Raw genomic sequence first — 17,243 nt, 5'->3', positions numbered from 1 at the left:
AACCTCGAACCCAAAAGACAAACGTTCATAATATTATTATGCTATTAAATGTGACATTGTTACATTGTTGCGAACTTGTGATTCGAGTCTTCGTTTGCACTTATCAATGCCTTCTCTTAATTTGTTAACAGCTACTATACTAGAGATGCTTTTATAAAAATAAGCGCCTGTGCGGTAGAGAGTTGCAACAGTTTTTAAAGTTGTGAATATTTTTAAAGTGTTTTCTACGTTAGTTAAGTTAAGTTGTGATTAAAAATCTTATCTTATATGATACAGACGTTACTTCAAAAAAAAAAAAAAAAAAGAAGATGATTACGTCCTACGCGCCATGCATTTAGTCATGCATATTAACCAATGACCTAAATTCTGCCAAGTCACTGGTTTTCCTGGCTGGCTCGGGCAAATGACAAAGATTACACTAAAAAAAGCATTGCTACTGAAGTTCTCTTTAATCAAGCAAAAACACAACTTGACAATATTGATTCTTGGTTCAATATCATAGAGATGTCTTGATTTTTTTTTTTATTTTGTTTTATATTAATTTTAACAATTTAAATAAAATGTACATATTTCATTGAAAACAAAGACAGAAGGGTGTACTGTAAACACAGACAGAGATGTGTATATTAACACAATGATGTGTATTGTTGAACACAGACAGAGATGTGTATGTTAACACAGAGACTTGTATTGTTGAACACAGACAGAGATGTGTATGTTAACACAGAGATGTGTATGTTAACACAGAGACTTGTATTGTTGAACACAGATAGAGATGTGTATTGTTAACACAGAGATTTGTATTGTTGAACAAAGACAGAGATGTGTATATTAACACAGAGATGTGTATTGTTGAACACAGACAGAGATGTGTATATTAACACAAAGATGTGTATTGTTGAACACAGACAGAGATGTGTATATTAACAGAAAGATGTGTATGTTAACACAGAGACTTGTATTGTTGAACACAGATAGAGATGTGTATTGTTAACACAGAGATTTGTATTGTTGAACAAAGACAGAGATGTGTATATTAACACAGAGATGTGTATTGTTGAACACAGACAGAGATGTGTATATTAACACAAAGATGTGTATTGTTGAACACAGACAGAGATGTGTATATTAACACAAAGATGTGTATTGTTGAACACAGAAAGAGATGTGTATATTAACACAGAGACTTGTATTGTTGAACACAGACAGAGATGTGTATGTTAACACAGAGATGTGTACTGCTAAACTCTAATACAAGAATCCCATCAAGTTCTATGAAGGAAATAAAACTGGCACCCTGGGAGAAAGTAGAACCCACCTCTGGGCTTCCCGTCCCCTGAAGATACATTGAAGACCAGGTCGCAATGACCCCCTGCCTCCCAGAGGTTAATTCCCAGGCATGCTAGATCATCCCTGCACAAGAAGCTACAGTCAAACAAGTGGGGCCTGGCCTCGGACAGCGTTCTTGTGTCGTTCACATGACAGAGGTCTGGCGCTTTGGTCAGATGAAGGTTGAAATCTGCTGTAGACACACAAGAAAAAAAACGCAGTCATATTATCCATGTATCAGGTATGTTATATTATCTTATAAATTACGGACGTGTTTTTTTTAATCTCATCTTACAGACTTTACTTGAATAAAGAAGATAATCACGTCATACGAATGTGTCAATCTAATCATGCATGATAATCCGTGTCCCGTTAATTTTAGACATAAATTCTGCTACTTCAGTAGTTTTCCTGACTGATTCAGGCAACCCGCTCATGCGCTAATGGCATAAGTGAGACGGAGAACTTTATATTATATCATACTTGAAGTATTATTGTACGGTATAATGGACGTGAAAGTTGAGATCAATCAAGTCAAAAGTAAACAAATGTTGAGGGCTGGCTTAGAAAGGCTAACAGACTGGCTTAAATCGCGTTTAGAGGGAGGGAATGTATTGAAAGTAGCTGAGCGTACTAAAGCAATCGAACTCAGAGCGTGCCTTTCTTCTTCTTCTTCTTCTAGCCAGATTTATTGCTGCTGAGCTGTTAGCTCTTTTACAGACTATGCCAAGGAAAAAAAGTGTGCTGTTTTCTTCAGTTGTTCAGCACTGCCGTACAGGGTGTTGGTTATGTTGGGCTGTAGTGGAAGTGGGGTCTGGCTAAGGTGGATTAGGGAGGGGCATTCAAAGAGGATATGGTTGACGGTTTCAAAGAGGTGGGCACAGTGTCTGCAAAGGGGGAGTTGTGTGGAGTTTATTTTGTTCAGGTGGTAATTTAATAGTGGTGTGTGTCCAGTTCTTAGTTGGAAAATTGTAGAGCGTGCCTTTAAAAAGGGGAAGTAATTGAGGAGTACGGTCAATATAATTAGTAACATTTGAGACAGTTGGCCTAGAAAATATTAATTGATAGCATCAGGATAGTCACAGAGACTTATCTATATGATCTATATGAATATAAACATTGCTTTTATGTTGGACACATGAGGTCAGACGCTGCGCCGTCTGCTACTAAAACCAGAAGGTACAATCAGCAATCATACACTAGCAGCATAGTAAAATTAGTACTAAACAATTAAATGAGAACTACTCAAATACACAACTTTCATAGAGTTATGGTACTTTATGAATGAAGTGCTACAGAAGGATCCTAGGCATCACATTCAAAGACCGCATCACTAACCAAGAAATCAGAGACAGGGTTACTGTAGCGATCGGAGCCCATGACAACCTGCTAACTATTGTAAAAAGACGAAAGCTTAAAACCTTTGGCCACATTACAAGATCTACGGGGCTCGCAAAGACCTTCCTTCAAAGAACAGTGCCAGGAAATGAAGAAGAGGCAGACAGAAAAAGCGATGGGAGTACAACATTAAAGAATGGACAGGCCTGTCATTGAGAGAGGTTCTAAACAAGGCACAAAAAAAAGGGAGGAATGGAGAAAGACGGTCGACAAATCTTGCCTGGTGCCCCAACGGTCCAACAGACTAAGGGATAGGTAAAGGTAAAAAAATGAATGAAATTGTGAAGGAGAATAAAACTTAGATTGCTTCACATTTGATGCATCTAAAGATTTCGATATACAATCTTTGAATTCATTTAACAAATTGTGACTACCAACGATACCAAATGTAACTTATTAGTCATTTGCAGATTCGGCTGCGTAGACATATAGACCTTGTCTTTCTGTGGACGTGGATACTGTGGTGGAATAACTCCGCCGATCGGCCCGTTTGCACTTTTCCGATGGGGATGATGGCCTACGACTCCTAGGGGTAAAGTCTTAGAGCCACCATGTGGTCAATATTTTGTTGGTATTATATAGGCACATAGACAGGCATAAGCAAAACGCAAAGCTTAATGATTTTGTGGAAGAACAAATATTTAATAAAGAATAATTAAGAAATACAATCAGCGAGTAAAGGGGGGGGGGGGGTGTACACAATGATTTATAACGAATTATAAGCCAATATCATCACGGGGATGTTGCTCATAGAACTCGTGTATGGTTTGCTTATTCGGCTGTCTCTCACTTATCTGTATCCAAGATTCTCCTTCGGGGTGGGGTGAGTTGAGGCTCCGCTGTGCTGGTAGCCAGTTGATGGTACCCTGCAGGTAGGCAGGCACTAGTGTGATGAATATGAGGATGCCACGCGGAGGGCTTTCTCCCGTATTAGGCGCAGACTGGTCCTGGGACTTCAGCATGGAATGCCTTCAGTTCTTGTCGAGAGTGATAAGTGACTCACCCTCAACAGGAATGTGTGGAGAGCTGCTGAGGTCTGCCTTCAGGCAACAAAACACGCCAGCCCTGGTGTAGGAGGCTATGAGATGAGACGTGAGAGGAGCCTGAATTATTAAACCATACAGGCTGGTTGGCGAGGGGCGCATCCTTGATAGGAGCGTCTCCCTCAGACTAACTAAGATACTTGCTAATCAGCATTTTACTAGGTCTAATAATAATTGTTCTACAAATAATATAGTAATAATATTACGAAAACATATATAAATGTACAAGACAGGGGCATAAATGAGGAGGGAAACAGAGGAAACATATTACAGGATTGTAGCCCCTGTGACCTCATTGACCCACAGATTATCAAGTCCACGGTCGCTATGACCAGTGGACCGTGACAAGATAAAAAAAAAAAGGGGGGGGGGGGGTAGAAGAAGGCTCATAACTAATGCAGGCCGACCGGCCGAAAATAATGGGGTAGACACGCGAGACTGATTCTCTGGCCTAAGCATGCATGGTAACAGCACAGTACGTGCATAGCAAAAACAAGCATAATTATAATGTATATATATGTGCACATATACAGGCACATATGCTCAGGCAAGGAAATAATCTAGACGCGAGTAGGTCCAGATGAATATGGGGATGAATGAATAACAAATGCATAAATAGACAGTAGGGTTAACAAAGTTGTAGGGTGGATGTCCCCCGTTAGGGGTACAGTCAACATTGACGAGTTATTAAGGAGCACATATTCATAGAGATTTACAAATGTAATATTTGGAAGCAAACAAGTGTTAGCATGGTAATGATACATGAACATAAATGTTACAGGCGAAGACACACTAAATAATAATGATATAAAGTTTTTCCAACTCACCCGCTTTACCTCACACACAAGTTCCCAAATGAATCGTTGACTTGAGAGTCTTCTGACTTCTCAGTGATTCTGATCTAGAATGGCATTAACCTGAAACTTTCGTCTCCGGCTTTTAGAGGTTCCCGAGCGGTACGTTAGAGTAGTGACGATACAATGGCCATCGAGTCTTCCGAATTTAGAATTGTTAAATTGAGCCAATCTTTTTATTTGGGGCTCACTCACCTGACTTTTTTAACCCGCGACCTTGGGGGGGGGGGGGCGAAGGAGGATGAAAGCGGAACCATGCAACAATTATCAGGCTGGACCATCGCTCGATGGCACAGCGGACGGGAGCGATTTGAATAGCCATGGGCGTTAGGAGTGTCAACTCAAACTGGTGTATGTGGACACCAAACTGGCCTTTACGGTTGCGTGCGTCTGTTTCGGCCTTTGGGGCGTAACTTGGGATGTGTGTCTTTGGCCTATAATTTGGTGGTTGGATCTAACCTTGGTGTAATAGGCTGTTTGTGTTCTACGCTGGTCAGTTTAGTGTTGAGATGGGGCTATACAATGCTAACCAGTGGTAAAACGGGGGGGGGGGGGTTGTTCCGCACTGGTCAGTTCTGTATTGAGAGAACGTATTTCGTCACAGATACACGCTTGTATATCTCTAATTAACTTGTATGTAAAGTACATGGATGGCTGCCTGGTCGTGCGGTTTACGCGCTGGACTGTCGTTCAGATTTATCGATGGTCCAGGGTTCAAACCCTGCCTGCTCCCATCCCCCGTCGTCCTGCTGGAGGTTTGAACTAGGAAGTAATTATCTTCAACTCTGAAGGAACATCCGAAACATGTAAAACATTTTACAATGCAGGTTTAAAAACAAACAAGATATGTAACTTAAATAAAGACATTTTTTTTCTACAGGGCAGATAATAGGGTCTTCTGTTTCTTTAGTCAAGGTTAACGAGCAGGGTGTCATGTGACCAAGCACAACGACCAACCGCCTCTACTTTCCCCGAAATAAAGTCAGGCCCCCATTAGAGTTTGGTGGAAATCAGGGGCGCCCTAAAAATAACAAAATTCAAAATCCCAGTCTTCACCAGGACCCTACGTTCGAATGCCAAGAGCTTAACCACTCAGCCACCGCGCCCCCTAATTATATTATTTACTGATGACCAAACTGTATTTTGAAGCCACTTAGGTTCGGTTCCATTGGATTTTTTTCGGGGCCGCTGCCCGTGGCTTGCATGGCTGAAAATTATAGCGCTCAGGCTTAAAAAGGTCGCCATCACTGGACAATCATTTTATAGAGTGGTTTTCATACAAAACTGTAAGATATGATTATAAAAAAAAAAATTAACTTACTTAATGTGCTAGAGGCTTGGTTGACACCGGAAGCTTGTTGAGGTGTTGGCATGGATACCATCGTCTGATAGACTGATGACGTATACTGCAAGACGGAAGTTGTCATACAATTAGCGGAACTGCTTCCGGAGGTTGGGGTAACATTTGTTATTTCTGATGTGTTTATGGTATCTGATGATGTTGATAGTGATGGCAGTGTTGATGTGTGTGCTGCTGTGGTTGAAGAGTTTGCAAAAGAGATGGTAAAAGACGTTGAAAATGCTATCTTTAAGGATGTTGCTTCTGTAGATGACACAAATGATGTTGCTAGTGTTGATAAACTAGCTTGCACTATTGCTACCGTTGATGGAGTAGTAGCCGAGGCAGCATAGGTCGTTGATGGTTCTAGTGTTGATGCTAGATTTATTAGCTTTGCTGTTGATAGGTCCAGCGGTGGTGACAGTGATGTGGTTAATTTTAAAGCAGATGCTGCGGATGAATCTAGTATCACGTTAACGGATGCATCTAATGCAGAACTGACGTCTGTTGCTTTGAAAGTAGTCCCTGTCTTTGAGCTGAGATACAACATAGATGATGGAGTAGGACTGTCTGGTATTGTGTAGTGATCTTTAAAAGAACTACTGGTAGCTTCAGGACTAAATGAAGACAAATATTCTAAAATAGTTGTCAATCCAAGAGAAGGTAACTCTGCAAGAGTTGATGATGTAGTTGTCTGCCCATCACCAGAGGAAGCAGTGGATGACGACACGCTGTCTTGAACTGAAGAGTATGGATCACGTGAAAGTTTAGCATCAGATACAATCTGTTAAGTTAATATAATCAACAAGAGATAAAGCCACAAGTACTTCAAATTCAATCTTTAAAAGTTTAAAGAAATAGTCAGATTATAAATTCAGAAATAAGCAAATTTATGGTTGGGTATATTAGCATACAAGTTAATTGATGATCTATGGATAATATATCTGATGTATTGTTCATAGATTGAATGTTTGAGAGCAGATGAAAAAGCTGATATGTTGGTTGAAGAAATCGTAAGCGCTAAACCATTGAAGGCATGCTTAGGGCTATAAATTGATGTCATGGTAAGCGCTGTACAATTTAATACATGGTAATTGCTATACAATTGAAGGAATGGTAAGGTCTATACAAGTGAAGTCACGGTAATCGCTTTACAATTTAGGACATGATAATTTCTATACGATTGAAGACATGTTAAGCGCTATACAATTGAAAGCATGGTAAGCGCTATACGATTGAAAACTTAGTAAGCGCTATACAATTGAAGGCATGGTAAGCGCTATACGATTGAAGGCATGGTAAGCGCTATACAATTGAAGGCATGGTAGCGCTATACGATTGAAGGCATGGTAAGCGCTATACAATTGAAGGCATGGTAAGCGCTATACAATTGAAGGCATGGTAAGCGCTATACAATTGAAGTCACGGTAAGCGCTATACGATTGAATGCATGGTAAGCGCTATACGATTGAAAGCATGGTAAGCGCTATACGATTGAAGTCACGGTAAGCGCTATACGATTGAAGGCATGGTAAGCGCTATACGATTGAAGTCACGGTAAGTGCTATACGATTGAAGGCATGGTAAGCGCTATACAATTGAAGGCATGGTAAGCGCTATACAATTGAGGGCGTGGTAAGCGCTATACAATTGAGGGCATGGTAAGCGCTATACAATTGAAGACATAGTTATCACTAATACACTATGTGTAGGTATATAGGTTAGTGGTCCATGCTAAGATAGCACACCTCATTCATTTAAGCGGCCGGTGGGATTTTCAAATAAACAGGCGTTGGAGTGTTCAGATACACAACTGGATGGTTGGTCAGTAATACAGGTGGGGGGCTGTTCAGTTATACAGGTGGGTGGTTGTTCTTACATCATTACATGCAGGTGGGTGGCTGTTTATTTATTCGGGTGGGTGGATGTTCAGATGGATTTTGGGTAGACTAGGGGCAACAAAATATCAAAGTATTGTTACAAATGAACAGTGATAGGTAGAGGTCAACGTATGACCCCGGCGAGATGACACAGCAGCTAGTGTTCCCTGGAATCTACATGTACAAACAAAGACAGGATGTGACGTGTCCACACGTGTTGTTCCAGGGGACGAACAGATCTAAGTAGGGGGACAGTTACTAATGAACAGTGACAGATAAAGGTCACTACGTGTGACCCCGACTTGATGACACTGCAGCGAGTGTTTTCTGGAATCTACATGTATAAATAAAGACAGGATGTGACGTTTCCTGACATGTTATTCCAGAGGATACAAGGAGTGTTTGTGCAACTTTGGAGAAGCGATTAGGGACTCTATATAAGCCAGAGAGTTAATGTGAAAGTCAGTCGTATGGAGTCGTGAGTGAGCCGTTACAGTCGATACAGACGATGTAAGACGTGTGCGGCTCTGTGGAAGAGAAATGTGTACGACTCGAAGTAAGTTAACTAGGGTAGAGTTAACTGGCGTGGACTACTGTCGTTAAAGTCTATACAGCGTACTACAGTGGACTTGAGCCGTTACAGTCGATACAGTCGATGTAAGACGTGTGCGGCTCTGATTCGGTAGACTTGAGTACGACTTGGTTCAGCTTTGGAAGACCTGGAGCGACACTGGGAAGTGTGTCGTTGGTCTGTTCTGTGGAATACGGCGAATATGCCTACTAATACTTCTAGCCAGAAGATTCAGAAATACGTAACAGTATAATATGCATCTAGGTTACAGGTTTACTTTACCTGGCAATCGCCATGGGTCGATTGATTGCAAACACAGAACCAATCCACTATGATGACAGGGTCTTTAGTTCTGAAGAATTAAATAATATAGGTTAAATGACAACATTATATTTAAGTCATAACTTAATCATTACCGTGCAGATTATCATAAAACAGAGGCGAATCTAAACATTTTTTTGTGTGTGTGTGAATGTGTATCGGATGTATAAACTAAGACTGGACTGTCGTTCGGATTTATCGATGGTGCCCGCTCCCATCCCCCGTCGTCCTGCGGGAGGTTTGGACTAGGAAGTAAATTATTTTCAACTCTGAAGGAACATCCGAAACATGTGAAAAAAAAAAACAACAACATAAGAATAAATTTAAAAATATGAATTAGTGATGAACTATTTTGTTTGGTGTCATGCATATGAATGACTGTATGTATGTATAATTTACAAATGTGCGAATGACCGGAAGTGTGCTAGTTGTCAGACAGAGGAGGAGACCAGCGTGTGATGTGTGCCATGAAGTTTGATGACGTTTCTGTGTTTAGATCAAGCTGTGTAAGTGTTTGACCCAATTACAGCTGAACACTGGGTTCTATTGTTAAACTATGGGTACTATTGTTAAACTATGGGTACTATTGTTAAACTATGGGTACTATTGTTAAACTATGGGTACTACTGTTAAACTACGGATACTATTGTTAAACTATGGGTACTATTGTTAAACTATGGGTACTATTGTTAAACTATGGGTACTACTGTTAAACTACGGATACTATTGTTAAACTATGGGTACTATTGTTAAACTATGGGTACTATTGTTAAACTATGGGTACTACTGTTAAACTACGGATACTATTGTTAAACTATGGGTACTATTGTTAAACTATGGGTACTATTGTTAAACTATGGGTACTATTGTTAAACTACGGATACTATTGTTAAACTACGGGTACTATTGTTAAACTACGGATACTATTGTTAAACTACGGGTACTATTGTTTAACTACGGGTACTATTGTTAAACTACGGGTACTATTGTTTAACTACGGGTACTATTGTTTAACTACGGGTTCTATTGTTTAACTACGGGTACTATTGTTTAACTATGGGTACTATTGTTAAACTATGGGTACTATTGTTAAAGTACGGATAATATTTTTAAACTACGGGTACTATTGTTTAACTACGGTTACTATTGTTTAACTACGGGTATTACTGTTTAACTAAGGATACTATTGTTAAACTACGGGTACTATTATTTAACTACGGGTACTATTGTTAAAGTACGGATAATATTTTTAAACTACGGGTAGGCCTACTATTGTTTAACTACGGGTACTATTGTTTAACTACGGGTACTATTGTTTAACTACGGGTACTATTGTTAACTACGGGTACTATTGTTTTACTACGGGTACTACATCTATAGGTTCCTACTTTCTAATAGTTTCAGGTTAATTACATTTCGTTTCTGTATCTATTTGTTGATGCGGCCCGCGACACGAGTGTTGGAAATTAAAATGGCCCACAGGATGAGTAAGGTTGGGCATCACTGGTCTATATAGATCTAGGTATAAAATACCCAAAAGGTCCAATCAAGGTGATGTCTTGGTCATTTGGTCTTGATATACTTAAGTCAGCGTACTTGACCTTGGAATTTAGCAAATAGGTGTAGTCGTCGACCTTTGTGTACGTGAAAAACTCGTCGCCTCCCTTGAGAACGCAAGAAAACAAATCATAAAGACTACACAAATAATAATTACAGTTATAATAATAATAATATTAATTATAATACTTATAATGATAATACTTATAATAATAATACTTTTAATGATAATATAATATATAAAACAAACATAATAGAAAAACAATTATTAAACTTTTTTATACAGCAACCATCAGCAGTCTAATTAACTTTGCCATCACCTGCTGGTATGGTAATACTTCACTGGCACAAAGACTTAGACTAAATAGACTAATTAAAAAAGCATCGCACATCACTCAAATACAGCTACCATCTCTTGAAGAGCTTTTCCAAGAAAGATGCCTTTCCAAAACACTCTTTATTCTTAATGACAACCTGCACCCATTAAACCACTGTTACATAAGGTCTGAACGAAGTGGTCGTCTCCTTTCCATTAGGACTAAAACAGAAAGATTTAAAAACTCCTTTATCCCACTTTCGGTCAGAGTGTTACAAGATCAGCTGTCGTCATCGAGAAGTTCATAGAAGTCAAATTTATAAAGCGCTGGTTGTGAATGTGTATGTGTTTTCGTGTGTGAATGTTGTTCGAATTTTTCATCTATACTAATTATTGTTACAGCAGTTACGCCGATGTTGTCAATTGTAGTCAAAATTAATTTCCATTTGATTGGATCAATAAAATTATCAAATCTTATCTTATCTTATAATGTAGGCTCAAAACGCTATGAGAAAAAACCTAAAGACGAGAGTTTAAATAACAAACTAAAATGTAAAACGTTTTAAACTGTTAGGTCTTAAAAATTCTTGCTGAGTATATTGAAGTATGCAAATGCTAGGAAAAGTGATTAAACTTCCCTAGTGCTATTAGATCACGGAATGGGTTCCTCTTGCAACCATTTCCACCCGAGAGCCACGTTGAGGAAGAGTAGCTAGCCTGGGCGCCACGTCGAGGCATCGAAGCTAGCCCTGGTGGCAGAGTAGCTATCCCGGGCGCCAAGTTAGGGTTATTATTTCCTTAAACCTTGACACTCTTGGTCATCGAATATCCCGAGCGTGCTACTTGCAAGTAGAGAGACAGCGGGCTCAGGTAAGAAGGTAAATTACCTCTTTCAGAACTTGCGATCTATAAGACAAATGATGTTAAGGTCAACTGTTTCTATGGCCGACGGTTAACGAGGGTGTTGTGTGGCCAGCACATTGACCAACCGCCTTTACTGTCGAAAAACCACAAAGGGGGAAGGACATCTGTGTGTCCTTAACAAAACACTCTTAAAAATCCCCGTCTTTACCGTGATTTTAATCCGAGGCCCATCTGCTCGGAATCCAAGCTCTTTACCACTCAACCACCTTCCCCCAACCACACCCTCCCCACAGTCATGAGAAATTCAGGGGCTGGTCGAATTCGATTCGTTAGGAGAAACACTGTACATTAATTAAACACACTAATAATAATAATAATTATAATAAGGCTTGTCTTCTAGTCCGAAGATCAGTGAGAAATGCAGTATTTCCTGTGGCTGCGCAGCCCCAACTGTGACATACATATTTTGCCAAACCCAGGGCAAGCATAACCAATATTAAATGTGTAAATAAATTCTGTAAATTATTTAGAGCTGTCAATGAAGTACATGTTTAGCTATACCTCTGCATGCTATCTCCATTTTTTGACATTTGAAATCTATACATATAGATAATTATATTTCCTTATTTTAAAGTATTGCCAGCCTTTCCAATATTCATAGTGTCCCAAACCAATCTACCGAGCAACACAGGAGATAGGTGATATAATAAATTAAAAACTATCCTGGAATTCCTATAGTGATGAATCTGCTAAAAAATCAAACAAAGCATTAGGCTTTATTAAAAGAAATATCTAAAAAACAAATAAGAATATAAACTAAAATGTTATTCAACCTTGGTTAGGCCAATAATAGAATATGCATCCTCTGTTTGGGGCCCCTAAACTCAAGAAAACACTAAGAAACTGTAACAGACACAAACTAGAGCAGTGAGATTCATAACAATCAAATATTCACCTTTAGTAAAATCACTAAATTTAGAAAGACTTCAGGGCAGAAGACTCCAAAGTAAAGTAGCAATTATACATAACACACTGAACATAATCTTCAAATACAAAAACAAAACCTAATAAAATACTCAGAAAGACACAAAGATAAAGGCACATTCCTCGTCCCATATGCTAGGACCATTTGTACAAAAGCTCCTGCTTCCCTAGTGCTGTTAGAGCATGGAATGGGTTGCCTGAGCTTTGGCAGAATGTAGATCATTAGTTAACATGCATTACTAGATTGACCTAGGTCATTAGTTAACATGCATGACAAGATTGACCTAGGTCATTAGTTAACATGCATGACAAGATTGACCTAGGTCATTAGTTAACATGCATGACTAGATTGACCTAGGTCGTTATCATCTTCATTTTTGAAGTAACGTCCTTATTTTATAAGATAAGATAAGATACGTTGTCAAAATGTGGAACAAAAGCTACTCAGACACCCACCTGGTCACTTAGGTACTTACTGTCATGTTGGTAATGACCATTCCGGATTGAAGTATTAGCTTCCAGCCACAGGTCGGAACGTAGACGCTGTAATTGAGTTGCGTGTAGGCCCAGATGTGGTCAATGTTATTACTTGATTTGTAGCTATACATGTTGGCATAGGTCAGTGCAGCATGGCGGCACACACAGAACAGACCCACCAGAAGTAGGGTCGAGGACATCCTGGCTTTTTATTCAGATCTTTAATTACACATTTATCCTTTAATGTTTAAAACTAAGCATTTTGCTGAAATTAATTTTTTTAAATGCATATTTAGTTTTTTTTTCAAAAATAGATAAGCTACATTGTCGTGAGGGATACGGCAGAAAACTTCAGATTGCCAGAGTGAAAAGACGTGTTTTTTTTTTGTAGTGAGTTTGATTTTGTTCAAAATACCAATTTATATTTATTACTCAAGTCTACTACATCCAGTCAAGTTGACTTAGACTTTAGGGGAAAGTGGGGCAATATGAGATGGCGGGTAATATGGGCATTTGTAGTATTTTTTCATAGGTCAGTATTATTACAAATTTGGCGAAGTGGAAACGAGGCTAAAGCTAAGAAACAACATTCGCAATTTAAATTCACGTTATGGCTGTTCAAGCGGGAAGGGAGGTAATACGAGATACTTAACTCTAAAGAGTTATTAAACCTTTAACTGCTACATTTTAACCAAATGCCAACATACAATGGATTCTGTATATACGAAATAACCTTTCTACTAAAGATCAGATCGATTGAAGCAATGAACGCTATAGACAATATTGTTTACATAGAGGTTATTCAAATGACTTAAAGTTTTATAAGATACTAGTCGACCGGCGGCGTAGCATACGCCTCAATTTTGCAGGGCCGGCCTTAGGCCACTGCAACCTATAGGATTCGCTCTAAATCAAGGTGTATAAATTATTAAATTAAACCATTGTATAACTTAAAACAGATTTCCCGCGCCCTCCTGTCGATTTACCAGGAGCTCCTGGAAATCTCCCCGAAATCGCAAAATATACGAAGATAAAAGTCCACAAAATATACGGAAATATATACACAAAATTTGTCATTTTGGGGTGTCATTCAATATGGAAAACGCCAATCTTACGCGCGGCATTATGCATCAGCAGTAATTCTGTAATCTGGTGAAGGAGGCTTCTCGCGCCTAAAAACTAAAGGATGCCTACAGCGGTCTAGTTGCTCTACTAATTTTCTGGTGCTACAAGGCAACCGTCGTCCAAAACATAAGAAATCCTGTTTTTTTACCGGTATTCGAGCCTGGGGCCCATCTGTTCGTAAGGAGCTTCTTCGGTGTGCTAGAGGTCAACCCGTTAAACAGCGCCCGCATTTCTTTTGCTCTCTAGTTTTGCTTATATGACTCATCACCAGCACCATAGTGAGGGGTATTTAGGAAACATTGTTTGTAGATCGGTGTTTTTGTCTTACTAATCCCAGGGTATGTGATTGTATAGCAGTTGTATTGCGATTGTTAATATTTCATGTTTTCATTGATGCTATTATGGTTTACAGAATTAACATAAATTATCAAAGCTCATTGTTAAATCTAAAAATTCTTTCTCTCGTCGAGATAAAAATTACTATAATTAAACTCACCCGAATAATTCACTATAAAAACATTTTATTTTTATAAACTGAATATACACATTAAAGTGTATATGTTAATTTAGAGGATTCAATTAGCAGAAGTCTAGCCCGAAGTGAAACAGATAATTCATGTTTACCTAGTGATCAGGAATTTAATTGCGTATCCAAAACAGAAAAGTGTTATGCTAATATTTTACTAGGAACAGTATTGCCAAACAATATAATAAACATATCCAGAACGAGGCATAATATTAGCCAAAACGAGGCTAGTCAACATGACCACATAATCTCTAACCAGATTTAAATATCATTTCTGTGAAATAGTTTTTTTATGGTCAGGTTTTTATTTTAACCTTATCTTTTTTAACTAGCATTAAGCTAAGGGAGAAAACTATGCCTCATTCTAAATGCAGACTATGACAACAGCATTATCTCCCTTGTCGACAGTGCTACTGCACATCTTTGATTTGTTTACGAATTAAAAGTTCATTTGTTCTACAGATAAGGTTAATAACAATGTGTTCTTTTTAAATCTGTCAATTGATCGATATGAAAAACGATTTTTTTTTTAGATTCCAATATTTTACCAGCTGGATCGAATCGTCCATTGATTACCTTTACCCTTTAACCTTTACCTATCTCTTAGTCTACAGGACCGATGGGGCACCATGCAAGACTCTTCGACCGTCTTTCTCCATTCCTCTCTGTCCTCTGCCCCAGTCAGAACCTCCCCAATGGCAGGCCAGTCCATTCTTTTATGTTGTCGTCCTGTCCTCCACCCTCCTGGCACCGTTCCCTGAAGGAAGGTCTCCGCGAGCCCCGAAGACCTTGTAACATGGCCAAAGATTATAAGTAATCGATTTATTTTACAATAGTTAGCAGGTCATCATGGGGTCCAATCGCTGCTGTAACCCTGTCTCTGATATCTTGGTTTATGATCTTGTCTTTGAATGTGATACCAAGGAACCTTCTGTAGCATCTCAATTCCATTGCTAGGATCCTCCTCTCTAGCTCTGCAGTAAGCGTCCAAGACTCACAAGCATACTAAAATGTGGCCATTGATTAGGTCATATTAAACTGATCGGATAATAATATTGTAAGGCTTTTTATCCACTATATATTTGTAAGTTACCGCTCTCTGGTTGATCAAGAGATCTTAGCGACTGTAGTCGAAGCAAGCACCGTGGCATAGGGTAATTGATACAATTACGCTGAATAGAAGCCTTGATTTTTTAAAAAAATGTTTATGTTTTCTTGTTATTATGTATCCATGAACCGGAAGGAAACCTTGACGACTGATTGGAAAGATTGTAGTTTATATCTGTGGCATTTTACGTCTCGGGAGATGATCTTTTCCCTTTGCAACTTCTTGTGTGACTAAAGAGGCCAATGCTTGATACACAGCTGCGATCGCAGGTTGGGCATCTGTAATCACCAGGCGCCGTTGCATTTTCACCCTTCTTTCTGCTTCTGTTGTGTATGGCATCTGCAATCCGAGACCCTTCCTTAATGCTCTCTCCATTTGGATCTATCCAGTGCCACCTCTTCCCAGTTGCTAGTGTCGATTTTGAAGAGCTTCATGTCGCGTTTGCATACATCCGTATAACGTAAAAGTGGGCGACCAGCGGCTCTCCTGCCTTCTATTAGATCGCCATACAGGATGTCCTGTGGAAGTCGACCTACTGGCATTCTACGAACGTGGCCAAGCCAGCCAAGGCGTCTGCTGCTGATAACAGAGCGGATGTCCTGGCACCCTGCTCTTCCTCTTATATAGAGTAAATGAAAAAGAAGCATGAAGACACACATAAAAACAAACAAAACAAAAAAAAACAACAGTAATATCATTGTTCGTAAGTTTTATTAATTTTTTAAATAGTTTTCTTTTAATTTATAGGCACATTATTAAAATGTTTACAGTAACTCAACAGCTTGTTTCTCAGTTGGTGCATTAACAGTGTCAATGGTCAAAGAAAATATCCGCATAGGTTGTATTCTTTTAGACTGTGACTATGTTACACAAACATCTATTATCTAATGTTAAATACATTTTATTTTTTAATATTCGAAGAAATGTGCTAGACTGTTTAGACCTAGAGTATGATGTGTTTACAAAATTATATAATTTTACGTTAATATTTTAATCACCGTAAGTAGCACACAAGATAAATCTAATCCCGTCCACATCAATTTCAAATCATTCGCTGTACAGCTCTGGACGCGCGGTGGCTGAGTGGTAAAGCGCTCGGCCTCTGAACCGGGGGGTTCCGGGTTGGAATCCTGGCGGAGACTGGGATCTTTAGGGTGCCTTTGAGTGAATCCAGCTCTAATGGGTACCTGACATTAGTTGGAGAAAAGTAAAGGCGGTTGGTCATCATGCTGGCTACAGCAACAGATGACCTTTACATCATCTGCCCTCTAGATCGCAAGGTCTGAAAGGGGAACTTTTACTTAACCATAATGTAAAGCTATCCAACTGTTGTAAAGATAGTCTGGTAAATAGACTAAACAAGTGAAATACATACATGGTTAGAAGTCCTGCTACTGTGGGTGTATCATATAAACTTAACTTTAACTGTACGGTCAACGTAAAGGCTAAAAACATTTTGAGGGTAAAACAAAAGATTCACACGTAAAGACTTGATCTAGTGATAGACCCATGCCACTCTGTCACCCTGTCACTGTCACCCTGTCACTGTCA

At 39.1% G+C, this 17,243-nt stretch overlaps 1 protein-coding gene across 1 annotated transcript; it reads right to left on the bottom strand.

Moving 5' to 3' along the window:
• Nucleotides 1-1,228: 1,228 nt before the first annotated feature.
• LOC106065501 (serine-rich adhesin for platelets-like) lies at nt 1,229-14,810 on the bottom strand. Its single transcript, XM_056043131.1, has 6 exons — nt 14,683-14,810; nt 12,933-13,152; nt 10,269-10,399; nt 8,697-8,766; nt 5,946-6,747; nt 1,229-1,522 (listed from the first exon to the last, which is right to left on the bottom strand). The coding sequence occupies exons 2-6, from the start codon at nt 13,131-13,133 to the stop codon at nt 1,266-1,268; spliced, it is 1,461 nt and encodes a 486-aa protein (XP_055899106.1). The 5' UTR covers nt 13,134-13,152; nt 14,683-14,810; the 3' UTR covers nt 1,229-1,265.
• Between the last annotated feature and the right edge of the window lie 2,433 nt (nt 14,811-17,243).

Source organism: Biomphalaria glabrata, chromosome 10 (assembly GCF_947242115.1).
Source record: "Biomphalaria glabrata chromosome 10, xgBioGlab47.1, whole genome shotgun sequence".
Classification (NCBI taxonomy): domain Eukaryota; kingdom Metazoa; phylum Mollusca; class Gastropoda; family Planorbidae; genus Biomphalaria; species Biomphalaria glabrata.
The sequence above is the reverse complement of the archived record's forward strand: the minus strand, read 5'-3'. Positions and strand labels throughout refer to the sequence as shown.

What these genes read in the sequence shown, in the direction of transcription:
- LOC106065501 (XM_056043131.1), bottom strand. Translation starts at nt 13,133, where the DNA reads ATGTCCTCGACCCTACTTCTGGTGGGTCTGTTCTGTGTGTGCCGCCAT. An exon ending in ACCTTGATTGGACCTTTTGG is followed by an intron (nt 8,767 to 10,268) that starts GTATTTTATACC and finishes TTAATTCTTCAG; the next exon opens with AACTAAAGACCCTGTCATCA. An exon ending in CCAAGCCTCTAGCACATTAA is followed by an intron (nt 1,523 to 5,945) that starts GTAAGTTAATTT and finishes GTGTGTCTACAG; the next exon opens with CAGATTTCAACCTTCATCTG.